This window comes from Ovis aries, chromosome 26, assembly GCF_016772045.2.
Source record: "Ovis aries strain OAR_USU_Benz2616 breed Rambouillet chromosome 26, ARS-UI_Ramb_v3.0, whole genome shotgun sequence".
In the NCBI taxonomy this organism is placed as follows: domain Eukaryota; kingdom Metazoa; phylum Chordata; class Mammalia; order Artiodactyla; family Bovidae; genus Ovis; species Ovis aries.
In genome coordinates this window covers 34,308,719-34,336,533 of record NC_056079.1, presented here as the reverse complement: position 1 = coordinate 34,336,533, position 27,815 = coordinate 34,308,719, and the positions used below count along the sequence as shown (strand labels likewise).

Sequence of the window (27,815 nt, the reverse complement as noted above, 5' to 3'; positions counted from 1 at the left end):
CTTGTTGTGGTCAATTTTGTTGAGTGACACTGTATATACTTCAGAAGTATGAGAAGCATTCTTCAGAAGCATTATTTACAGTAGAGACAGCATAGTACATCTTGATTACAAAAGCTTTCTCTGTTTCTGGGGACGCTGACAAGTCTGGTTGTTTCTGATTCTTAGCTAAGACAAGGACAGTAATGCTCTGTTTAGGGTTCAAAACTTCCCTGGTCAAGGTTAGTTCTGTTGTTTTTCCCCAACTAGTTCAATAAGGCTGGCTTGGCTTCTTAAAACTTCACTGAAAACTTTGTAAGGAGTTCTCCCAAAGCCAAGATTCCTCCTATAAATCTTGTGATTTTTAGCCAGAGACTCAGCATATTCCCAGAGCAGAGAGACTGGGTTCATGTGGAACTAGCTCATCAGGGATGCTTCAAGGATTCTTGATATTTGCTTGAATTCTTTCTCTTGCTGCAATATAGGTTGTATCATTAAATAAAAACCTCCTATGTGACATCCATAGAATCAAGTGAGTCAAAACAAAGAGCAGAAAGAGAAAAACAATCCATAAGCTTCATTTGGTTCAATTTATTCATTGACAGAATGCTTATTTTTGTTGTTCAAATGTTTCTTAAAAATTTTATGATTGGCCAATCAACATTTGAGGTAACCATTTACATATCTCTCTATGGAAATGATCTGAAAATTTCTCCTTGTCATGCTATCGGTTTTCATGTTATATATGCTGAGGATGTTTTATTAAATTCATACAAATTTGGAATTTTTATCTGTTTCATTTGAACTGAATAGTTTAAAGTAATGAGACTTTCTCATGTTGGGTGTGTGTGTCTGTGTGTATGTGTGTGTACCAAATGCTGTCTTTTTCCTGCTCTTTTCATGCGTCCTCATGTTTTCTTTGTTAGCATTTCCCAGTGTACATTTGTTATACTCTCTTAAACATTTCAGCATCTCCAGCTATTCATTGGACGGGGGCTGTAATAGCTTTTATGAATACACAATTGCTGGTGTTTCTTGGTGCCACAAAGTGAGCCAGTCAGAAGTTGATGTATGGCAAAACCAATACAATATTGTAAAGTAATTAGCCTCCAATTAAAATAAATTTTTTTAAAAAGTAGACCATTCAGTCTATAAAACCTGCCCCAGTGTCTAACATAATTTTTCAGTTGACAATTGCAGATGTTCCTCTCAGAGCTTGCTGCTGCCGCTGCTGCTGCTAAGTCGCTTCAGTCGTGTCCGACTCTGTGCGACCCCATAGATGGCAGCCCACCAGGCTCCACCGTCCCTGGGATTCTCCAGGCAAGAGTACTGGAGTGGGGTGCCATTGCCTTCTCCATCAGAGCTTGCTACTGGGATTCTAATTGTTGGATTCTTATCCGATCCCTGTGCTTCTTTACATCAATATTTCTTTCCTCTTGAAAACAAAGTGTCCTATCCAAAGTTGCTAACTCTTATTAAAACAGAAGTCGAAACCAGAAAAAGACTGACAACTAACAAAATGATTCCAAGTCAACATGCAGAAAGGCATCTCTTGTTAAGGCTTAACCAGAAAATACCTGTTCGAACTGAAGCGTTCATTTAGGATGTTCACAGGAGCAGAAGAGGAGAAGCCTGAAGAGGAGACATGGAGAGGCCTCAGGAAGACAGGCATCACTATTTTTGTGAATGGGACTCAAATATAATGCAACTTTTCTGGTAGACCTTTTCAATATTTATCAATTTTTTTTATAGTGGCTTGCCTGTTGATCCTACCAAGATGACTATTCAAGAAGGTTTATGAAACTATCTGCTGTGCTTAATCGCTCAGTTGTGTCCAAGTCTTTGCGACCCCCTGGACTCTAGCCTGCCAGACACCTCTGTCCATAGGAATTTTCTAGGCACGAATACTGGAGTGGGTTGCCATGCCCTCCTCCAGGGCATCTTCCTAACATAGGGATCAAACCCAGGTCTCCAGTATTGGAGGCAGATTCTTTACTGTCTAGCCGCCAAGGAAGCCCATGAAACTATCTACATGTCTAAAATGTGTTACACTATGTTACATCTAAGATATCCAACAGTTAGGGAAAATAATGTCAGAGCTATATTATCATAAAAATAATCCTAACTCTACCCATAAGAGATAAAGTCAATTACAACTCTAATACATGCTCCTTAAAAATATGCGTGCATGTGTGTATGCCTGGCTCTAAACCTTCTGTCTCCTTCAAATTTACTGTCTTTAGAAAGTGAGGTGGCCATTCACCTTCTTAACAAGTCTCTGTACTGTCTACATTTCATTTTACAGTGTACATCATGCACAGGTTTTACTATGTTAACCAAATAAAAAATAACATTACAAAGATTTATATATGCTGCTGCTGCTGCTAAGTCACTTCAGTCGTGTCTGACTCTGTGTGACCCCATAGACGGCGGCCCACCAGGCTCCCCCGTCCCTGGGATTCTCCAGGCAAGAACACAGGAGTCGGTTGCCATTTCCTTCTCCAATGCATGAAAGTGAAAAGTGAAAGTGAAGTCACTCAGTCGTGTCCGACTCTTGGCGACCACATGGACTGCAGCCTACCAGGCTCCTTCATCCATGGGATTTTCCAGGCAAGAGTACTGGAGTGGGGTGCCATTGCCTTGTCTAAATACAGGCATGAAGATATTCTTTGTATATTTTCATTTTAAAATCATGCTACAACATAAATATTGGTATGGCTTCTCTTACATAGAAGACATTTTTAAATGTACATCTTTTACAGAAAACAATCTGGTAGACTGTAGATGCCTTTTTGTGTGACAAGAACTCAAGGCATCTTTTCTCTCTGAGTCTATTTCATAACGTTCATCTATTACTTGAGAAATGAAAACAATAACACTGTCATTAGAACACAAAATTTCAACAAGGGATATGCATGCATTGATTTGGGTCTTGCACTCCAGTAAAAAATATATATTTTTTAAAGTTATTTCTTAATTACATCCGTTTTTGAAATTCCACTGTCAATATCTGTCCCAGTCTTCTGTGGCACTGTAATGTGTAGAAGCGATGTTTGAGTCAGCAGTAAAGAAGAGAGGAACGCGCATCCCCCAGTCCAGGGCAGCATTCATTCCTATTTGTCCTTTCCTATCACATAACTTGTGGATCGTCCAAGCCCCAGTGGGTGCGCGCACACACAGACACACACACACACCCACACACACACACCCACACACCCACAAATCATACTGTGTAGAGTTTTAAGAAGAGGTCCCTAGGACCCCATCCAGGATCCTCTCCCTACCCCCACCCCCACCCCATCTCCCTGGAAGACCTGTGTTCCCGTCAACTATCCCAGTTCTGCTCTGAGCCCTCCAACCAGCTGGCCTGGCAGAACCCTGAAACTGGGCAGGACTCCAACCAAACCCGGGCTCCCTCAGCCTGGCCTGGGTTTCTGGGGCCAGGAGAGCAACCCCCTCCACCCCCGCGCCAAGGGACACTGTGATGATGGGCCCCTCTCTTATCTGGCAGGGTCCTCACTTACTATGGCCTGCGGAGGCCAGCCGGCCCAACCCTGTGAGGAGTAGCAGGAGAGACAACAGTGGGTGACTGGCCTTGCCTCAGGGAGGGCGGTAGACTGGAAATTGCTTGCGGGGTTCACCAAGTGCGGGGAGGGGAGGGGGGATTGGGAGTAGGACCTGGGAGGGGCGTGGCTGGGGCTGAGGGGCGTGGCTGGGGCTGAGGGGAGGGATGAAAGTAGGGGGAGGGGCCGGAGTGAAAAGAGGAGGGGAGGGGCTGAGGCGGGGTGAGACTGGAGGGAGGGACAGAAGAGGGGAGGAGCATGCCTGAGGGACTGGCCTGGGGCAAGCTGGGCAGTCAGGTGGAGAGGCAGGTCTGTTGCTGGGTTGAGCGGAGTGAGGGATGGAAGTGCAGCTGTGCATTGGGCCTCTCCCCAGCTTGGGAACCAGGATTTGCAGCCCTCTGGAGGGGTTCACCAGCGGCTAGGTGTATTTGGGAGTCACAAGGGAGACTTTTTTGAACTGTGGTGTTGGAGAAGACTCTTGAGAGTCCCTTGGACTGCAAGGAGATCCAACCAGTCCATCCTAAAGGAAGTCAGTCCTGAATATTCATTGGAAGGACCAATGCTGACTCTGAAAACTCCAATACTTTGGCCACCTGATGCGAAGAACTGACACCTTGGAAAACACCTTGATGCTGAGAAAGATTGAAGGCAGGAGGACAAGGGGACGACAGAGGATGAGATGGCTGGATAGCATCACCAACGTGATGGACCTGAGTTTGAGTAAACTCCAGGAGTTGGTGATGGACAGGGAGGCCTGGCATGCTGTAGTCCATGGGGTCACAAAGAGTTGGACACAACTGAGCAAATGAACTGAACTGAAGGAAGACTTCCTCCTGCCCAAGTGCACTTTATTTTCAAAAATTTGACATTTTAAGCGTATTTAGGGATAGCATAAGGGTTACAAAACACTTTCTCCTCTTCATGTAAGCATTTTGTTGGCGAAGTGCTTAGCTATATTAGTTGTTCATGTCATAGCGTTCTGGTACAATGGCTGAATGACTAGGGAAAGAAAAAGAAAATACAAATTTATAATCTGTTTAGTAGTAGACAGCTTCATACTTTAACTATATCTACTGTCAGATTTTTTTTTTTAAGTCTCAGATCAAAATAGGCACTCAAAGGAACAGAGAGAGTGAAAAATAAAGAATCAGTGGATTCCAGATGTACAAGTTATACTTAGAAAATGCAGAGGAGCCAGAGATAACATCACTTGTATCATAGAAAAAGCAAGAGAATTCCAGAAAAACATCTACTTCTGCTTCAGTGACTACCCTAAACCCTTTGACTGTGGATCACAACAAACTGTAGAAATTCTTAAACAGATGGAAATACTAGGCCACTTTACATGCCTCCTGAGAAACCTATGCAGGTCAAGAAGCAACAATTAGAAACGGACATGGAACAACAGACTGATTCAAAATTGGGAAAAGAGTACGTCTAAGCTGTATGTTGTCACCCTGCTTCTTTATCTTATATGCAGAGTACATCATATGAAATGCTGGGCTGGATGAAGCACAAGATGGAATCAAGATTTCCAGGAGAAATATCAATAACCTCAGATATGCAGATAACACCACCCTTATGGCAGGAAGCGAAGAACTAAAGAGCCTCTTGATTAGGGTGAAAGAAGAAAGTGTAAAAGCTGACTTAAAACTCAACATTCAAAAAACTAAGATTATGGCAGCCGGCCTCATTACTTCTTGGAAAATAGGTGGGAAAAATGTGAAAAAAGTGGCAGATTTTATTTTCTTCGGCTCCAAAATCACTGCAGACAGAGACTGCAGCCACGAAATTATAAAAACCTTTCTCCTTGGAAGGAAAGCTATGAGAAACCTAGACAGCATATTAAAAAGCAGAGACATTACTTTGCTGACAGAGGTCATATAATCAAAACTATGTTTTTTCTGGTTGTCGTGTACAGATGTGAGAGTTGGACCATAAAGAAGGCTGTTTTGTGCAGTCGCTCAGTCGTGTCCACCTCTTTGTGATGCTGTGGACTGCAGCACACCAGGCTTCCCTGTCCTTCACCATCTCCTGGAGCTTGCTCAAACTCATGTCCATTGAGCCAGTGATGCCATCCAATCATCTCATCCTCTGTCATCCCCTTCTCCTCCTGCCTTCAATCTTTCCCAGCATCAGGGTCTTTTCTAATGAATCAACTCTTCACATCAGGTGGCCAAAGTATTGGAGCTTCAGCTTCAGCATCAGTCTAAAGAGGGCTGAGCACTGAAGAATTGATGCTTTCGAAATGTGGTTCTGTAGAAGACTCTTGAGAGTCCCTTGGACTACAAGGAGATCAAACCAATTAATCCTAAAGGAAACTAACCCTGAATATTCACTGGAAGGACTGATGCTGAGGCTGAAGCTCCAATGCTTTGGCCACCTGATGGGAAGAGTGGACCATTGGAGAGGACACTGATGCTGGAAAGATTTAGGGCAGGAAGATAAGAGAGTAACAGAGGATGAGATGGTTGGATGGCATCATCAGCTCAGTGGACATGAGCTTGAGCAAACTCTGGGAGATGGTGAAGGACAGGGAAACCTGGCATACAGTCCATGAGGTCGCAAACAGTAAGAAACAACTTAGTGACTGAACAACAACAATTGTATGTATTTATATATGAATACATCAGAGAAGGAAATGGCAACCCACTCCAGTGTTCTTGCCTGGAGAATCCCAGGGACGGGGGAGCCTGGTGGGCTGCCATCTCTGGGGTCGCACAGAGTCGGACACGACTGAAGCGACTTAGCAGCAGCGGCAGCAGCATATATGAATACATTAGAGAAGGAAATGGCAACCCACTCCAGTGTTCTTGCCTGGAGAATCCCAGGGATGGCGGAGCCTAGTGGGCTGCCATCTATGGGGTCGCACAGAGTCGGACATGACTGAAGTGACTTAGCAGCAGCAGCATATATGAATACATATTTATATGTATAAATATATAGCTTTAGATTTATTACTTTACTGTTAATTTATCATTTAAGTATGAGGCAAAATAATTACAGCTATGAAATGATTGAAAATAATGAAAATTTGTTTATTTAGTTTTGTATACTTTTGGTTCTTTGAAAAATCCATGGTTTAGAAAGACTAAAGTGAAAGGCTAAATAGAATATTTCCAGTCACTACAGAGAAAAGAATATGCCTGCCAATACAGGAGATGTGGGTTCAATCCCTGGGTCAGGAAGATCCCCTGGAGAAGGAAATGGCTACCTGTTTCATTATTATTGCCTGAGAAATCCTATGGACAAAAGTGCCTGGTGGGCCACAGTCCATGGGGTTGCAAAAGAGTCAGACATGACATAGCTTATTTAATCTGTGGCATGTGGAAAAGATAACATATCTTTCTTTTAGGCAAACTTATTTACAAATGTGGATAAAGAGAATCACATTCTACTATTTGAAACTTGGAAAAACATATATTGCAGAAAAAAAAAACCTTTACCCTATACATAAGAAGATGCACTTAATATTAATAAGAAAATAAGAAATATCTAATTTCCTTCATTCAATATTAGACCTACATATATATGGTCAAGATTTTCAATGAAGGTGCAAAGACATTTCGATGAATATAGTTCTTTCAACAAATGACACTGGACTATTTGGCATACATTTGCAAAAATACAAACTTTATCACATAAGTCATACTTTAAAATTTTACTTCAAATTTTGAACAAAAATTGCCTCAAAATGAATCATATGTCTAAATGTACATTGCAAAGCTATAAATCTTCAAGATGAAAGCATAGAAGAAAATCTGAGTGACCTTGGGTTTGGTGGTGAATTTTTAAATATAACAGCAAAAGCATAATCCAAGAAGGAAAACAATGATAAAATTTAAAAATGTTTCCTCAGCAAAAAGTACTGTGATTTGAATGAAAATATGACACATATCTGAAGAAAGAAAGAACTCAATTTTTATCTGATAAAAGAAAAGGGCAACAGAGAATGAGATGGTTAGATGGCATCACTGACTCAATGGAAATGAATTTCAGCAAACTCCAGGAGTTAGTGGGGAACTGAGGAAACCAGGCTTTGCTACATTTTGCTGTAGCAGTTTGCTACAGTTTGCTACAGTTGGTTTGCTACAGTTCATAGGGTTGCAAAAATTCAGACCACCCAGCTACAACAAATATGTGATAAAGGAATTATCTGCACGATATCTAAGGACAATTGTGTGTATACATGTGTTGTATACACATATCAGATTCATATATCTGTCTGTTGTGAGGTTTTAGAAGCAATGAAACCCAAATAGCAAGGTGCAAACCTAGCATCTAGGTCTGTAATATTGTTTTCCAATAAAAGAAACCAACAATCCTTGTAGAAAAGGCTGCTTCTAGGGCTGTGACAGGAACGGCGGTGGTAAGGAGATACCCCTCATCCAAAGTAAGGAGCAGCAGCTGTGAAGAGATAACCCACAACCAAGGTAAGAGAAACGCAAGTAAGATGGTAGGTGTTGCAAGAGGGCATGAGAGGGCAGACACACTGAAACCATACTCAGAGAAAACTAGTCAATCTAATCACACTAGGAACACAGCCTTGTCTAACTCAATGAAACCAAGCCATGCCTGCGAGGCAATCCATGAAGGGCGGGTCATGGTGGAGAGGTCTGATAGAACGTGGTCCACTGGAGAAGGGAATGGCAAACCACTTCAGTATTCTTGCCTTGAGAACCCAATGAACAGTATGAAAAGGCAAAATGATAGGATACCAAAAGAGGAACCCCCCAGGTCATTAGGTGCCCAATATGCTACTGGAGAACAGTGGAGAAATAACTCCAGAAAAAATGAAGGGATGAAGCCAAAGTAAAAACAATACCCAATTGTGGATGTGACTGGTGATAGAAGCAAGATCCAATGCTGTAAAGAGCAATATTGAATAGGAACCTGGAATGTCAGGTCCATGAATCAAGGCAAATTGGAAGTGGTCAAACAAGAGATGGCAAGGGTGAACATCGACATTCTAGGAATCAGCAAACTAAAATGGACAGGAATGGGTGAATTTAACTCAGATGACCATTATATCTACTACTGTGGGCAGGAATCCCTCAGAAGAAATGGAGTAGCCATCATGGTCAACAAAAGAGTCTGAAATGCAGTACTTGGATGCAATCTCAAAACGACAGAATGATCTCTGTTCATCTCCAAGGCAAACCATTCAGAATCACAGTTATCCAAGCCTATGCCCCAACCAGTAACACTGAAGAAGCTGAAGTTGAACGCTTCTATGAAGACCTACAAGACCTTTTAGAACTAACACCCAAAAAAGATGCCCTTTTCATTATAGGGACTGGAATGCAAAAGTAGGAAGTCAAGAAACACCTGGAGTAACAGCCAAATTTGGCCTTGGAATGCAGAATGAAGCAGTGCAAAGACTAATAGAGTTTTGCCAAGAAAATGCACTGGTCATAGCAAACACCCTCTTCCAACAACACAAGAGAAGACTCTACACATGGACATCACCAGATGGTCAACACTGAAATCAGATTGATTATATTCTATGCAGCCAAAGATGGAGAAGCTCTATACAGTCAACAAAAACAAGACCAGGAGCTGACTGTGGCTCAGACCATGAACTCCTTATTACCAAATTCAGATTCAAATTGAAGAAAGTAGGGAAAATCGCTAGACCATTCAGGTATGACCTAAATCAAATCCCTTATGATTATACAGTGGAAGTGAGAAATAGATTTAAGGGCCTAGATCTGATACATAGAGTGCCTGATGAACTATGGAATGAGGTTCGTGACATTGTACAGGAGACAGGATCAAGACCATCCCCATGGAAAAGAAATGCAAAAAAGCAAAATGGCTGTCTGAGGAGGCCTTACAAATAGCTGTGAAAAGAAGAGAGGTGAAAAGTAAAGGAGTAAAGGAAAGATAGAAGCATCTGAATGCAGAGTTCCAAAGAATAGCAAGAAGAGATAAGAAAGCCTTCTTCAGCGACCAATGCAAAGAAATAGAGGAAAACAACAGAATGGGAAAGACTAGAGATCTCTTCAAGAAAATTAGAGATACCAAGGGAACACTTTATGCAAAGATGGGCTTGATAAAGGACAGAAATGGTATGGACCTAACAGAAGCAGAAGATATTAAGAAGAGGTGGCAAGAATACACGGAAGAACTGTACAAAAAAGATCTTCACGACCCAGATAATCATGATGATGTGATCACTAATGTAGAGACAGACATCTTGGAATGTGAAGTCAAGTGGGCCTTAGAAAGCATCCCTATGAACAAAGCTAGTGGAGGTGATGGAATTCCAGTTGAGCTATTTCAAATCCTGAAAGATGATGCTGTGAACGTGCTGCACTCAATATGCCAGCAAATTTGGAAAACTCAGCAGTGGCCACAGGACTGGAAAAGGTCAGTTTTCATTCCAATCCCAAAGAAAGGCAATGCCAAAGAATGCTCAAACTACCACACAATTGCACTCATCTCACACGCTAGTAAAGCAATGCTCAAAATTCTCCAAGCCAGGCTTCAGCAATACGTGAACCGTGAACTTCCTGATGTTCAAGCTGGTTTTAGAAAAGGCAGAGGAACCAGAGATCAAATTGCCAACATTCGCTGGATCATGGAAAAAGCAAGAGAGTTCCAGAAAAACATCTATTTCTGCTTTATTGACTATGCCAAAGCCTTTGACTGTGTGGACCACAAGAAACTGTGGAAAATTCTTCAAGAGATGGCAATACCAGACCACCTAACCTGCCTCTTGAGAAATCTGTATGCAGGTCAGGAAGCAACAGTTAGAACTGGACCTGAAACAACAGACTGGTTCCAAATATGAAAAGGAGTACGTCAAGGCTGTATATTGTCACCCTGCTTATTTAACTTATATACAGAGGACATCATGAGAAATGCCAGACTGGAAGAAACACAAGCTGGAATCAAGACTGCCGGGAGAAATATCAATCACCTCAGATATGCAGATGACACCACCCTTATGGCAGAAAGTGAAGAGGAGCTAAAAAACCTCTTGATGAAAGTGAAAGAGGACAGCGAAAAAGTTGGCTTAAAGCTCAACATTCAGAAAACAAAGATCATGGCATCTGGTCCCATCACTTCATAGGAAACAGATGGGGAAACAGTGGACACAGTGTCAGACTTTATTTTTGGGCTCTAAAATCACTGCAGATGGTGACTGCAGCCATGAAATTAGAAGATGCTTACTCCTTGGAATAAAAGTTATGACCAACCTAGATAGTATATTCAAAAGCAGAGACATTACTTTGCCGACTAAGGTCCATCTGTTCAAGGCTATGGGTTTTCCTGTGGTCATGTATGGATGTGAGAGTCGGACTGTGAAGAAGGCTGAGTGGCAAAGAATTGATGCTTTTGAACTGTGGTGTTGGAGAAGACTCTTGAGAGTCCCTTGGACTGCAAGGAGATCCAACCAGTCATTCTGAAGGAGATCAACCCTGGGATGTCTTTGGAAGGAATGATGCTAAAGCTGAAACTCCAGTACTTTGGCCACCTCATGAGAAGAGTTGACTCATTGTAAAAGACTCTGATGCTTGGAGGGATTGGGGACAGGAGGAGAAGGGGACAACAGAGGATGAGATGGCTGGATGGCATCACTGACTCGATGGATGTGAGTCTGTATGAACTCCGGGAGATGGTGATGGACAGGGAGGCCTGAAGTGCTCTGATTCATGGGGTCGCAAAGAGTCGTACATGACTGAGCGACTGAACTGAACTGAGGGCTGTGACAAAGAATATACAAGATAATTCTGAAACACCTTTTATAGAGCCTGAAAGTGAAGAACTACTCAAAAAACAAAAACATATGGGGTACATTTAGCTGCTTTTTTTTAATATATAGATTTAAGTATAAAAAGAGAGAGAAATAATCTAACAGGTGTTTTCATGTTGTCAGGAAATACCTGACAAACACTACTTCCTCCAAGTTATCAAGATTGATATAAAGTTATCATTTCATAGCATTTGTCTTTGATGTGATTTGATGAGAATGATGCTCCAGCTCTGTGAACTTATTACGTTAACCCAGAGCCCTAGCCTAATGCATGTTGGAAATAAATACATGGCTATAAGATAAAACAATTTTTTCCTATGTGGTAAAAATTATGTATTGAAAAGCTCCAGTATATACTTATAGAATAAACAAAGATGGAAAGCTTAATGGTACACATCCCAGGTGTGGTGGGAGAGTTTGTAAAGGAACAGTCATTAAGGCTGGGACAGCATGAATTTTTAGATATAGAGCTGTATTCAGCATGTACATTATTCAGGTTCCCTCAACAACATTACCTGTCAGGGCTTTCTTTGAATTCTCTTCTTTTCTTTTCCTCTGTAAAGTCTCATGATGGCCAATTAAGTCACTTTCTCTTTCAGTGAATATGATCCAACATTTCCCTAAATGATATACATGTGATGTATGTATAACTGAATATGTCTTCATGAAATGGGCTTCCCTGGTGGCTCAGATGGTAAAGAATCTGCCTGCAATGCGGGGGATCTGGGTACAATCCCTAGGTCAGGAAGAGCTCTTGGAGGAGGGCATGACAACCCACTCCAATATTCTTGTCTGGAGAATCCTATGGACAGAGGGGCCTGGCAGACTACAGCCCACAGGGTCACAAAGAGTCAGACAGGACTGAGCGACTAAGCACAACACACAATAATAGTTTTCAAAGAAAATGTCACTTTGAGGCTAAAATCCTCATTCATGCTGTCACATATTGGGATTGATATAAAGGTTTCTTGCCTTCAATGAGTTAAAGAGTTAGGTCATCAGAAAGGAGACGCACAAAAGTAAGAAAATCATGCACAAGTTTGTAAGAAACAGTATCTAATTTCAGAGGAATTCTGCAGAGATTTTTTAACAACATTTGAGACTACTAAACAGATAGAAATATTTTTTGAGGTTCAAGGATTTTTTAATGACATTTTTGACATAAATTCTAAATTGGATAAAAAGGATTTCTCTGAAGGAAACAAACAGTGCTACTTAATTTAGATCCACTTAGGAACTTAAAATGATATACCAAATATAGTTTTCTCATATTAAGTCCCTATTACACTGTGGAATATTCATCAGGAAAACAGTTCTAGAGCAGTCAAAATTTTGATTTGTCTTAATATACTAATAATGAACTATTGGGAAAACAGAATGGATAAAAGGACATTTGTTTAGATTTTAAAATAGCACACATTTCAAATAAACATAACAAATATATAATTATGAATTTATGATACTGGTTAATGACCAGCACAATTTAAGATACTAAATTATTTGTAAAATCTTACTTACCCCTCATATTCCACACTCTCTTTGTTGCATGATTTTCTCATTTCATTTCGCTTCATTATCATAATGGTGCAAGTTATGAAAAAGGGCAGAAAAATGTAGAAACTTAAAATAAGCCAGTTTTGATGTGTATTGTAGCCTTTTTTAGTAAACACTGTATCTGGAAGTGAAACACAGAAATAAGTGGATATTCACTGAATGTTTGAATAAATTTCTATTTATCTCAATTTAATCATATGCATCCTGGAGGAGGGAATGGCAACTCACTGCAGTATTCTTGCCTGGAAAATTCCATGGGCAGAGGAACCTGGCGGGCTTAAGTCCATGGGGTCGCAAAGAGTTGGACAGCAGTCATATGCATACATGTAAAATCATATACATAATCGAAAGTTTAAGACCTTGCAAACTGTCATATATGAGGAAATAAAAGGGCATTTAAGCTCATACCCAAAACTACAATTGCATAGTTTTCATAGGCTTACTCAATTCAGTCAGTTCAGTCTTTCAGTCATGTCCGACTATTTGCAACCCCATGGACTGCAGCATGCCAGGCCTTGCTGTCCATCACCAACTCCTGGAGCTTGCTCAAACTCATATCCATCGAGTCAGCGATGCCATTCAACCATCTCATCCTCTGTCGTCCCCTTCTCCTCCCGCCTTCTATCTTTCCCAGCATCAGGGTTTTTTCCCAATGAGTCAGCTCTTCGCATCAGGTGATCAAAGTATTGGAGGCTTACTAGTCATCTTTTATGCATATTTTTAAAGTATTATGATACTGTATATACAGTTTGAAGTCTGTTTACTACATTCATCTTATTTATTTATTTTAAAGGTGACATATTAGTGGAGCTTAAGTTAAAAATTTAGCAATATGCTGTGAAAATCCCCCATCCACTACCTTGCCAAGTCACATAGTTTTGCTCCTCAAAGGAAACCATTTTTAAATGACTATGTTTCTCCATCCAGTATTTATATTTTATACATGTGAGTAAAATCCATTTCTATACCCATACTTGTGTCTGTGTCTACCTGTCTGTAAAGTGTGTGTTGTGTGTATTTTTCCTCTCTTGTTGACAGCCAACAATATAGTATGTCCTTTGCTGTCTTAAAAAATTTAAATATTACACAATTCCCAAAAGGAGACATGCAGAAGGCAATGGCACCCCACTCCAGTACTCTTGCCTGGAGAATCCCATGGATGGAAGATCCTGGTAGGCTGCAGTCCATGGGGTCACTGAGGGTCAGACATGACTGAGTGACTTCACTTTCACTTTTCACTTTCATGCACTGGAGAAGGAAATGGCAACCCACTCCAATGTTCTTGCCTGGAGAATCCCAGGGACTGGGGAGCCTGGTGGGCTGCCGTCTCTGGGGTCGCACAGAGTCGGACACGACTGAAGCGACTTGGCAGCCGCAGCAGCAAAAGTACACAATAAATAAATATATTGGCAAAGAATTAGAAAAATAATCCAGATCTCAAAACATATTCTGCTAGAGTCTCGAAAGCACACACGAGGACATTTTCTAATCATAATTCTGTTCTCCAGTTAAAATAAATAAATTTATATTAAAACAAAACAAAAAAAGATATTGCTTCCCTCCATTACTGTTTAGTTAGTAGATTTTTTGCAGAAATGTAACAATACTAACAGACATGCATTCACTTCATCATTTTATAGCTCAAAGAATTTTCTAAATTGAACACATCTATATAACCAGCACCAAATCCAGGAAAAGTAACTTTACCAGCATCTCACTGCCTCCAATCTACTTTCTTTCAGCCACCATCCATGGAAAATCACTAATCCATGGATCATTTTTGACAGATTATAACAGAGAAGGAAATGGCAACCTCCAGTGTTCTTGGCTGGAGAATCCCAGGGACAGGGGAGCCTGGTGGACTGCCGTCTATGGGGTTGCACAGAGTTGGACACCACTAAAGGGACTTAGCAGCAGCAGGAGCAGCAACCTTTATATAGAGTTATGTTGTATGTATTTATATCCTATCTGATTTTTTGGCTCAATATTACCTTATTTGGGGATTTGGCCAAATTATTGTTTATAATTGTAAAATATTCATTCTCATCACTGCATACAATATCTTTATATAGAAATAACAGCTATAAATACATTGCTTCTTATGAGCATTTGGATAACTTGCAGTTATGAGTGTTATGAATAGTGCTGCTATGAATATTATACTACATGTCTCTTAGTCAATGTATGTGTGCCTATCTCACAGGTATATGCCTTTGGGAGTGTGATGCTTACTTATAGTGTGTGCCTAAACCAAACATTTGTAACTTTTCCAGTGATTTTCCTAAGTGGTTGTAGGAATTACATTCACATTAGCAATGGATGAGAGTCTTGGTATAACTGATATTTTCCTTCTTTTATTATATAGTTATTCTGGCAAAGAACTGACTCATTTGAAACGACCCTGATGTTGGGAAAGATTGAAGGCAGGAGGAGAAGCGGACGACAGAGGATGAGATGGTTGGATGGCATCACCGACTGAATGTACGTGAGTTTGAGTAAACTTCAGGAGTTGGTGATGGACAGGGAGGCCTGGCGTGCTGCAGTCCATGGGGTAGCAAAGAGTCAGACACGACTCAGCAACTGAACTGAACTGAACTGAACTGATTCTTCGTATATGATGAAATGTGAACACTATAACTGTAGAATGGATAAGATATAGCAAATGATGCATATACTTAAAAGATTATTTTTTGTTTTGATAGTTATGGATTTTCTTCAGTTAATGTAAAATTCTTATCAGTATTGGTAAGGAAAATAAGTTTAATGTCTGAGATTTGACAATAAAATAGTGTGACTCTTGTCTTTGATGTCATTTCAATTTTATGATTTTTAACAGATTTACTCTTATTTTAGATGCATAATACATGAATCTATTTGAGATGTACATTATATGTTGTAAATATATATGTTTATATCTATAAAACCACCACATCAGTCAGAAGACAGTTGACTCCTGAACATTGCAGGGTTGGGGGATCCACTCCAAGCAGTCTGAACACTCATGTTTAACTTGAGCATTGGTCCTCCATATCTGCGGTCTCTCTGTAGCGCAGGCTCCACCATATCTGCAGCTGCTCTCCCATGGATTTAGTCTGCTTCTGGTGCTATAGTACTGTGGTATTTATTGAAATACAATATGTGTACAAGTGGAGGCACGTGTTCAATTGCCAAGTTGTGTCTGAGTCTTTGCAACCTCATGGACTGCAGCATGCCAGACATCCTTGTTAATGCACAGAGCAGTTCAAATCCATGTCGTCCAAGGCTCAGCTGGAGTGAATACATCCATCACCCTCAAGTTTCTTCTAGCCCATATAATGCTGCTCTGCTGCCAGTCCCAACACAAGCAACCACTGATCTGATCAGCATTCTCTATCAATTAGTTTAGGTGTTCTACAATTTAATATAAATAAAGTCATACAGTCTCTATTCATTTTAATCTTGTGTTTTTTTTCACACAGCATAAATGTTAACATCCATCCACATTTGTCTTTTTAACAGTAGCTCATTCCTTTTTATTGTTCAATAGTATGCTGTGTTTTGAATATACCACACTTTGTTGATCCATCACCTGTTGATTTGTCTTTGGGTTGTTTTCATATCTATTACATGTACAGCTGTTATGAATGTTTATGTACAAAGTTTTGTAGGGGTGAAGGCATTCTATTCTCTTGGGCAAACAGTAAAGTGACTGCATTACATGCTGGGTGAAAGAAGCTAAAGGGCTTCCCTGGAGGCTCAGTGATAAAGAATTCACCTGCCATTGCAGGAGACATGGGTTCCAGCCCTGATCCAGGAAATCCCATATCCCAAGGAACAACTTAGCCCATGTGCTCTAGAGCCGGGGAGCCACAGAGCTACTGAAGCCCTCATGCCCAGAGCTTGTGCTCTGCAGCGAGAAGTCGCTGCAGTGAGAAGCCCTCACACCACACCTACTGAGGAGCCCCTGCTCACTCCGACTGGAAACATGCAGCAACGAAGACCCAGCACAGCCAAAGATAAATACTAAATAGATGAGATTCTTGTAAGAAGCTGAAACTGTACAGTTTTCAACAATAGTCTATGAGACACTATCCTCCCATTTTGGCAAAACTTCATGTTTAAATAAATTTTAAAAGAATGTAACAGTACCTAATTGTGATTTTAGTGTGCATTTCTTTGATGAACAATGATATTGGGCATCTTTACATGTGCTTATCTATTGCCTATATATTTTCTTTGATAAAGTATCCATATTTTGTCCATCTTTATCGGACTGTTTGTTTTCCATTATTAATTGTCAAAGATTATATTGTGAATATAAAATTTGTATATATTCAGAATATAATTTATTAGTTATATACCTAACTCTACTGCTGCTAAGTCGCTTCAGTCGTGTCCGACTCTGTGTGACCCCATAGACGGCTGCCCACCAGGCTCCCCCATCCCTGGGATTCTCCAGGCAAGAACACTGGAGTGGGTTGCCATTTCCTTCTCCAATGCATGAAAGTGAAAAGTGAAAGTGAAGTCGCTCAGTCGTGTCCGACCTCAGCGACCCCATGGACTGCAGCCTTTCAGGCTCCTCCATCCATGGGATTCTCCAGGCAAGAGTACTGGAGTGGGGTGCCATTGCCTTCTCCATATACCTAACTCTAGTTATATACAAAACTCTTCAAGTGAGTTTTGAAGGGCAAAATCTTTTCATTGTGATGATGTCCACATTTTCACCTTTCCTCCTTAGATTGTGCTTTTGGTATCACATGTTAAAAAAATAATCCTTATTTAATGCAAAGGCACTTAGGTTTTCTCATATATTCTCTTCTGGAAGTTTTATAAGTTTAGGCTTCATATTTTGGTCTGCGATCCACTCTGAGTGAATTTTTACACATGATTTCAAAACATGTACAGAATTCTTTTTTTTCTGCATGTGAGTATATAATTGTTCCAGCGTGTTTTGTTGAAAAAGCTATCCATTATTCACTGATTTGCTTCGCACTTTATGGAAAATTAGTTTTCCATGCATCTGTGGCTCTACTTCCAGTGATTTATTATGTTCCATTGATCGACATGTCTATGTTAACATCAGTGTTACACTGCATTGATTATTGTAACTTTATAGAAAGTTCTGGAATTGGGTGATGTATTTTCTCCAACATCACTCTGTTTCAAAGTTATTTTAACAACACTAGTCCCTTTGAAATTCTGTATAGTTTATAATCAGCTTGTCAATTTCTGCAAATGAACCTGATGGATGACTTGCAATGGGATTTTCCTGAGTGTATAGATAAATCTGGGGAGAACTGACCTTGTAACAAGTGTTTTCCAAACTCTGAACATAACTGTCTCTTCAGTTACTTACATTGTCTTTAATTTATCTCAGCAATGGTTTGTAGTTTTCAGTGTACAAATCACATACTTTTCCACTGAATTTATTTCTAAGTATTTTATTTTTTATTCCATCATGAATAAAACTGCTTCCTTAATGTTATTGTTGGATTGTCTCTTTTTAGTTTGTAGATATACAATTGCTTTTTGTATATTGATCTCATTTTCTGCCACCTTACTCTTTAGGTTTTGGTGACTCATTAGGATTTTCTGCGTATAGGATCATATTACCTGTACAGAAACACTGATTTTCTTTTTACTTTTTAATCTGTATGCTTTGGGGGGAAGGATATACTGACTAGACCCTCTGATATAATAAGTGGAAGTAATCTGCAGCAGGCTTCCCTGGTAGCTCAGTGCAAAGAATCTGCCTGCCAACGCAGGAGACACAGGTTCTATTCCTGGGTGGGGAAGATCCCCTGAAGAAGGAAATGGCAACCCATTCCAGTATTCTTGCCCAGGAAATCTCATGGGCAGAGAAGTTTGGTGGGCCACAGTCCATGGGGTCACAAATAGTCAGACACAACTTAGCAACTGAATGATAAAACAACAACCTACAGCCACAGGTGAATGTATAGCCAGCCAGCCTTTCCTTTCTGCTGCTTTCCTTCCTGGCCACACACTGCAGTTTGTGGACAGAGTCAGGTCCTGCCTTCCATCACTGGCCGGTGTCACCATGTCCACCTGTGAATAGCCCCTGCAGTCACGCACTTGTATGTTCCCAGCCTGACTCTTGTCTCTGGCTTCCACTGCATGTCCTGGGGTGAGCGTCCAGCCACAGAAGAGCATATCAACACCCATGGCATCTGCAGCTGTTTGTCAGATCCCGATCAGGTTCTGCCTCTCTGACTGGCCCACACCACCGTGCCTACTTGTAACCAGCCCCTGCCTTCAGCTCTGAACCTGCACACCCCCAGCAAGACCTGACCTGCAAGAAAGTGCACACACCCAGGGGAGGAAGAGAACGGCTACAGGAGAGCATAATCTAGCTGTTTGTTGGATTCAGATCACAATTGGACTTCTGACAGTGGTGGGCATCACTGTGCCTACCTGGAGCTAGCCTGTCCGGTTGTGTACCAGCATGCCCCAGAACTCGATTTCCGCATCCCATCACTGAATTCCCTTGCAGTATGCATTTGCAGAAGAAGAGTGTGAAGCACTAGGAAAGCGTACTGACATTCACGGCCACTGGAGCACCCAGTGAGCCTATAGTTGGCTCCAGCCATTGCCACCTACCCCAGCCCTGATCACTACAAACACATCTTCAGCTGACATCTGCCACCACCTGGACACCTGCACTTGGGCCCCACAGCCAAGTGTATGCATACCGCTGTCTCCAGTCACTACTGATGCCTGAGCTTGTCCTTAGCTATACTTTTAGACTTTAGGACTATGAGCCATTTTGAGTTAATATTTGAAAGCTGTGAGGTCTGTGACTAGGATAATTCTTTTGCTTATGGGTGTCCAGCTGTTCCAGTGAAATGACACAAATACAAGAAAAATTTTACAAATGGATTTGTATGAAACAATTTGGGCCTTGTAGTCCAATAAGAACAAAATGCTCTTCTCCAATTAAAAATAAATTAATTAATTAAAAAGCCAACAAAAGTGTTGATATAGGCAGAAACCAACACAATATTGTAAAGCAATTATCCTCCAATAAAAATAAATAAGCTAATTTTTTTTTACAAAGAAAACACTCATCAAATACAACTAGAATCTAGGATTTATTTTATTTATTTATTTTTGTTTAATTGCTGTGACTAGGACTTTCAGTTCTGTGTTGCATAAAAGTATGGCATAGGCATCCTTGTCTTATTCCTGATCTTAGAAGAAAAGCTTTCAGCTTTTAACTATTGCATATGATGTTAGTTTGGGGTTTGCCATATGTGGACCCCACCTTGTTGAGGTTTAGTCACTCTATACCCACACTGTTGACAGTTTTATTTTTTTAAGATTTATTTATCTGTTTTATTTTTTGCTGTGGTGGGTCTTCATTGCTGAGTGCAGGCTTTCCCTAGTTTGTAATGAGTAGTGGCTCCTCTTGGTTGCAGTGTGCAAGTTTCTCACTGAGTTGGCTTCTTTTGTTGTGGAACTCAGGCTCTAGGGCATACCGACTCAATAACTGCAGTGAGTGGACTTAGTTGTCCTGTGGCATGTAGAATCCTCCCCGACCAGGGATCGAGCCCATGTCCTCTGCATTGGCAGGTGGATTCTTAAGCACTAGACCACAAAGGAAGCCCTATTGAGAGTTTTTATCATAAATAGATGTTGAATCCATGAGCAACTTTGCCTTCATTCATGGAAACGAGAGAAAGTATAAACTTGTACTTCATCACTCAAAATGTGATTTACTATCATTTCCTAGTAAAAATATGCATACTTATATTTTGTCATACTTTTTTAATCTAAATTTCATTCAAAATAAACACCTTATCCTACACGTGCTTTTTAATAACCTGCAAAGTTTTCAATAACATGGAATGCAAATAATTTGCATGATGTTCATCCATCCATATTTATTTTTCATTCACGCTATGATGTTTATTAGGGTTTCACAGGTAGCATTAGTGGTAAAGAACCTGCCTGCCAATGCAGGAGATATAAGAGACTTGGGTTCAATCCCTGGGTTGGGAAGATCCCCTGGAGAAGGAACTGGCAATCCACTCCACTATTTTTGCTTGGAGAATCCCATGAACAGTGGAGCCTGCTGGGCCATAGTCGATAGAGTCACAAAGAGACAGACATGACTGAGGCAACTGAGCATGCATGATGTTTAGTGAATCTTGAGTATTATATTTTATTTTAGTAACTGAGTTGATTAAAACTGGGTGCCTCTGTGGAAAGCACATTGCAAATATTATTTAACATTAATTTAATGAAAGCCACTATTCAAAGTAACTCTTTTAGTCACTTGGGAGATCATGAAAGATTTTAGTTAGTAGTGTATTTCTTTATTTCATAAAGCATCCTATTTTGATGCTTCATTATTAAAACATCCTAGAATTTAAAACTTTAATTTCTACTCACAAGATTTATGATCATTTCCATCATCAATACTTCCTCCTGGTGAACCAATTTGTAATTCACAATCTGGAGGTGTATAGTCAGGAATGCAATGACAATTGCCTAAATTGTTACATATCTGAAACAGAAAAATATGTAATTACTATGAATCATGATAGTCTCTGTATGTCATATATACTTACATTCAAAAGAATAAAATCTCTGATCTTCTAAGTTTGTTGTTGTTCAGTTGCTAAGCTGTTTCCAACTCTTTGCCACCCATGAACTGTAGCACAACAGACTTCTCTGTCCTTCATTATCTCCCTGAGTTTGCTCAAACTCAGGCCCATTGAATTAGTGATGTCATCCAACCATCTCATCCTGTTGCTCCCTTCTCCTCTTGCCCTCAATTTATCCCAGCATCAGGGTCTTTTCCGATGAGTCTGCTCTCCCCATCAGGTGGCCAAAGTATTGGAACTTCAGCTTCAGCATCAGTCTTTCCAATGAATGTTCATGGTTTGATCTCCTTGCTGTCCAAGGGACTCTCAAAAGTCTTTCTCCAGCACCACAGTTCAAAGGCATCAATTCTTTGGGATTCAGCCTTCTTTATGGTCAACTCTCACATCTATACATGACTACTGGAAAAACCAGAGCTTTGACTACATGGACTTTTGTAGGCAAAGTGATGTCTCTGATTTTTAATATGCTATCTAGATTTGTCATATTCTTTCCCAAGAAGCAAGCATCTTTTAATTTTGTGGTTGCAGTCACTATTCTCAGTGATTGTCCAAGAAAATGAAATCTGCCACTGTTTCTACCTTTTTCCCACTGATTTGCCATGAAGTGATGGGACCAGATGCCATGATCTTAATTTTTTGAATGCTGAGTTTTAAGCCAGCTTTTTCACTCTCCTCTTTCATCCTTATCAAGAGTCTCTTCAGTTCCTCTTCACTTTCTGCCACTAGAGTGCTATCATTTGCACACCTGAGGTTGTTGATAGTTCTCCCAGCAATCCTGATTCCAGCTTGTGAGTCATCCAGTCTGTCATTTTGCAGGATATGCTCTGCATATAAGTTAAGTAAGCAGGATGGCAATATACATTTTTGACATACTCCTTTCTCAATTTGGAACCAGTCTGTTGCTTCATGTTCAGTTCTGACTAGCCTTTCTTGATCTGCATACAGGTTCTCAGGAGGCAGATAAGGTATTCCACAGTTTGTTGTGATTCACACAGAAAAAGTGTTTAAGATAGTCAGTGAAGCAAAAGTAGATTTTTTTTTTCTGGAATTTTCTTGCTTTTTCTATGATCCAATGGATGTTGGCAATTTTACCTCTGGTTCCTCTGCCTTTTCCAAATACAACTCGTACATCTGGAAGTTCTTGGTTCATGTACTTCTGAAGACGAGCTTGAAGGATTTTGAGCATAATCTTGTTAGCATGTGAAGTGAGTGCAATTTTATGGTAATTTGAACATTCTTTGGCATTGCCTTTCTTTGGGACTGAAATGAAAACTCACCTTTTCCAGTCCTGTGGCCACTACTGAGTTTCCCAAACTTGCTGGTGTACTGAATGCAGCACTTTAACAGAATCATCTTTTAGGATTTGAAATAGCTCAGCTGGAGTTCCATCACCTCCATTAGCTTAGTTCATAGGTATGCTTCCTAAGGCTCACTTGACTTCACACTCCAGGATGTCTGGCTCTAGGTGAGTGACCACACCATCACGGTTATCCGGGACATTAAGACTTTCATCTACAGCTCTTCTGTGTATTCTTGCTACCTCTTCTTAATCTCTTCTGCTTCTATTAGGTCCTTGCCATTTCTATCTTTTACTGTGCTTATCCTTGCATGAAGTGTTTTCTTGGTATCACTAATTTTCTTGAAGAGAGCTCTAGTCTTCCTCATTCCATTGTTTTCTTCTATTTCTTTACATTGTCCACTTAAAAAGGCTTTCTCTCCTTGCTGTTCTCTGGAACTCTGCATTCAGTTGGATTTATATTTACCTTTCTCCTTTTAGGCCATTCAGGAATGACATAAATCAAAGCCCTTATGATTTACAGGGGAAGGGATGAATAGTTTCAAGGGACTAGATCTGGTAGACAGAATGGCTGCAGAACTATGGACTGAGGTTTGTAACATTGTTCAGGAGGTTTTGACCAAAACCATCTCCAAGAAAAAGAAATGCAAGAAGGAAAAGTGTTTGTCTTCTAAGTTTATTAAAGACTATATAATTGATACATAGGGCTTCCCTCAGGCTTGACAGTAAATAATCTGCCTGTAATGCAGGAGACCCAGGTTTGATCCCTGGGTCAAGAAGATCCTCTGGAGAAGGGAATGGCTACCCACTCCGGTATTCCTGCCTGGAGAATTCCATGGACAGAGGAGTCTGGCAGTGATACTCCATGGGGTCGCAAAGAGTTGGACATGACTGAGTGACTAACACACAAAAGAAGGCCTTCATCCACTAATTAAGTCCCTCTCCACTGCTAAGCGCTTTCTGTCTTACATATATTCACGGACACATACCCACATCCACAAACATATAAACACTCGTTCCCAGGTTTTTGCCAAACAAACATCACTAATGATATATTATGAATTTATTCCCATACCTGAAGGTATAAATATAGGGCTAGCACATTTTAAGAAATTGACATTTTTGGTTATTTCCTATCATTATATTGCAGATATTGTGTTTTGTCCATGTATGCTGATAATGATAAATTTGGGGGGTTTAAAGATAACGCTGGGCTGGTGCCAGGAGCCAGCGTGAGAAACTCTGCCCATGGCAAAGGTCATGAAGAAGGAGGCTCGACATACGCAAAGGCGGGATTGAGCCTCAGGAGTCCCCCTGGAAATTCTCGAGCATCTTCTCCCAAAACCAGAGTCTGCCTACTTTATTGCTTTATGCTTTCACTTACACTTTTGACATTTTGGGGGGCTGTCCCCCCTCAATCTCTCTCTGAGAAAGAGTTAACTTAAAGCTCCAGCTAATAAAATTCCTGGGCATGACAAGAGTGTTTCAGTTCACAAACTCCTCTGAAAGTTCTCTAGCCTGCCTGACAGGCTCATCCGGCCACATGTGATTGTTCACAGCCTCCCAACTGTGAGAGGCACAAGATGCTTTAAACTTTCTAAACACAGATTCTTTTGAGAAGTTAGAAAATTATTAGTATAGTATAGTGGGTTGATTAGGAATTATATTGGTGAAGGATTTTTTATTTATTGGGCCAATGTTTGCCGCTAAGTCTCCATATCCCCTGCCCTCATACACATTAATGAATATAACTAGCATATAAGAGAAGTAAGTATTAACCTTTGATATTAATTCATGTTAAACCTTAGGCTAAGTAAATTCCTTTCTTAATTGTAACCCACTGCACCTTCACCCTATAGGAATGCAACTTTATCGCGTGCCTTAGGAGGGTGGCACTTGGTTTAAGAAAATTCACCCCAGGAAGAATAAGTTTTACGGTTGACTGACCGTTATCAGAAAGGGCCATAAAATTTCAGCAGGCCTCATGGCCGTAAGATGATGTAAAGCCCCTAAGACATTTGTATAAAGCACCTGATTTTGATAAGGGTCAGGTCTGCTGACCCCACGTGACTCTGTATTCCATCTCTATGTGTAACAAAAGTATATAAGCGGATCTGAAAAATAAAGAGATGGACCAGTTCCTGGAAAGACTGGTTTCCCTCATGTGGTCTCTTTTCATTCTCTTTTTTTCTGGCTGAATTCCCATCTGGAGCGTGGAGGCTCGCCATGTCTACTTACTTGCCCTGGCTTCTAAGACCCACGCGAGAGGGAGTCCAAGGCAGGTCACCCTCCACTATTCAAGTGGGTGCCAGTGGCCTATGTAGGTGGTGCAAACTCCTTGTCTTGGAGTTTTATTGGTTTTCTGCATAAACCAAGTTATTCAGCCTCTTTTCTCCATTAATTTTCCTACTACACCATTCTTTCCTAATCTCTGTTTATATCTCTAATTAAATAATTCTTTTCTAAGACACCGACTCTGTCCCCCCTTCGAATTCCCTGGATCCACTGGGGCTGGACCTGGGCAGGCTGGAGGAAGCACAAGCTGGAGTCAAGATCGGTGGGGAAAATATCAATAACCTCAGATATGCAGATGACACCAGCCTTAGGGCAGAAAGCAAAGAGGAACTAAAAAGCCTCTTGAGGAAAGTGAAAGTGGAGAGTGAAAAAGTTGGCTTGGCTTAAAGGTCAACATTCAGAAAATGAAGATCATGGCATCTGATCCCATGACTTCATGGCAGGTAGATGGGGAAACAGTAGAAACAGTGCCAGACTTTATTTTGGGGGGGCTCCAAAATCACTGCAGATGTTGATTGCAGCCATGAAATTAAAAGACGCTTACCCCTTGGAAGAAAAGTTATGACCAACCTAGATAGCATATTCAAAAGCAGAGACATTACTTTGCCAACAAAGATCCATCTAGTCAAGGCTACAGTTTTTCCAGTGATCATATATGGATGTGAGAGTTGGATTGTGAAGAGAGCTGAGCGCTGAAGAATTGATGCTTTTTATAAAAAAAAATTATTTTTACTTTATTTTACTTTTCAATACTGTATTGGTTTTGCCATACATTGACATGAATCCACCATGGATGTACATGAGTTCCCAAACATGAACCCCCTTCCCACCTCCCACCCCATATCATCTCTCTGGATGAAACTGGAGAATTGATGCTTTTGAACTGTGGTGTTGGAGAAGACTCTTGAGAGTCCCTTGGACTGCAAGGACATCCAATCAGTCCATCCTCAAGGAGATCAGTCCTGAGTGTTCACTGGAAGGACTGATGTTGAAGCTGAAACTCCAATATTTTGGCCACCTGATGCGAAGAGTTGACTCATTGGAAAAGACCCTGATGTTGGGAGGGATTGGGGGCAGGAGGAGAAGGGGACGACAGAGGATGAGATGGCTGGATGGCATCACTGACTCGATGGACATGAGTTTGAGTGAACTCTGGGAGTTGGTGTTGGACAGGGAGGCCTGGCATGCTGTGATTCATGGGGTCGCAAAGAGTCGGACATGACTGAGTGACTGAACTGAACTGAAAGATTATTGAAATATTAAATTTCTTTTCCCTACATATCAAAAGTGATTTCAATGAGTTTTATTTATAATACTGAAATCCAAAGTGTTGTTCTAATTTACACGTCAATATTTCTTCTTCTTCTTCTTCTTTTTTTTTTTTTGATATTTAGTGTAGCCCAACTTCCCAGGTGGCCTTGGTGGTAAAGAATCTGCCTGCCAATGCAGCAGGCACAAGAGATGTGGGTTCAACCTTGGTTTGGGAAGATCCCTTGGATTAGGAAATGGCAACCCACTCTAGAATTCTGGCTTGGAAAATCCCATAGACAAAGGAGGCTGGCTGGTTATGGTCCATGGGGTTGCAGAGTTGGACACAGCTGAGCACACACATACACACACAATGCACTGGTGATAAATATTTTAATGTAAAATTTTGAAATTAAGAGTAAAATATCATTTATTTCATATTTCAAATCCAATCCCCAAATTTCTGCTATCCTGATTTAACATAAATAACAGAAGTTACCATCATTACATTTTTACTAATGTAGTGAAAGAAAAAGGATGGCCAGCTAGAGCAGAAGCAATAAACAAATAAATATTATTAAATTTTATTAAGTGAAGAATGACTTGCTATTTCAGACTAGATATATAATTTGACTTTTTAGTGTTTAGTCTCTAAATCGTGTTTGACTTTTTGTAACCCCATGACTGTAGCCCACCAGGCTCCTCTGTCCATGTGATTTCCCATGTAAAAATACTGGAGTGGGTTGCCATTTCCTTCTTCAGGGCATCTTTCTAACCCAAGGAGTTCTTAGCAGAAAAAATGAAATGAAAACATATACCTTAGTCACTTGTCAGTAATATTTCTAATGTCAGAAAATGAAGAAAAGTAATCTCACAACATTCAGCACAAATACAATGGAATTAAACTACCATCACATTTCTCTTTGACAGGACTGAAGGAAATAGAACAGTCCAACTGAGCTTACAAAGTTTTGGGAGAGCAGAACTAAAACTTAATAATTCTGTGCCAACAGAGTGAGCGATTTTTTTTTTAAATGTGGAAAGACAACATTTTTGCATTGTTGATATGCTAGAACTCTAAATGCATACTGCACAAGATATATTTCTCTCTACTTTAAAGTGGTATTCCAGCACCCTATCTCTCCCATTAAAATCGGTGAACAATGTCATGTCAGAAACAGCATTTATCTAGAATATAAAATCTAAATAAATAAATTCCTTATAAATTTTAAGAAAAAAATTAACATAATAGGCCAAATCTCTTAGGAACATCAAAGTATTTTTTAAATAAACTTTTTACTATAAAATAGAATATACATAAACCTAGTCTTACTGGAATGTTAATTTCGTAATGTGTAAAATATCAAATTATGACAAAGGTCATTCTAGTCAAAGCTATCATTTTTCAGCAGTCATATATGGATGAAAGAGTTGGACTAAAAAGAAAATTGAGCACTGAACAGTTGATGCTTTTGAACTGTGGTGTTGGAGAAGACTCTTGAGATTCCTTAGAC

At 40.3% G+C, this 27,815-nt stretch overlaps 1 protein-coding gene across 1 annotated transcript in view; it reads right to left on the bottom strand.

Moving 5' to 3' along the window:
* Positions 1-12,815: 12,815 nt before the first annotated feature.
* Positions 12,816-27,815, bottom strand: part of ADAM18 (ADAM metallopeptidase domain 18) — a 135,485-nt gene continuing 120,485 nt past the window's right edge. The window contains exons 18-19 of the mRNA XM_027962623.2: positions 21,247-21,361; positions 12,816-12,976 (exon numbers count right to left, since the gene is read on the bottom strand). Coding sequence (XP_027818424.2) covers positions 12,816-12,976; positions 21,247-21,361 — 276 coding nt within the window. The remainder of the gene's footprint in view (positions 12,977-21,246; positions 21,362-27,815) is intronic.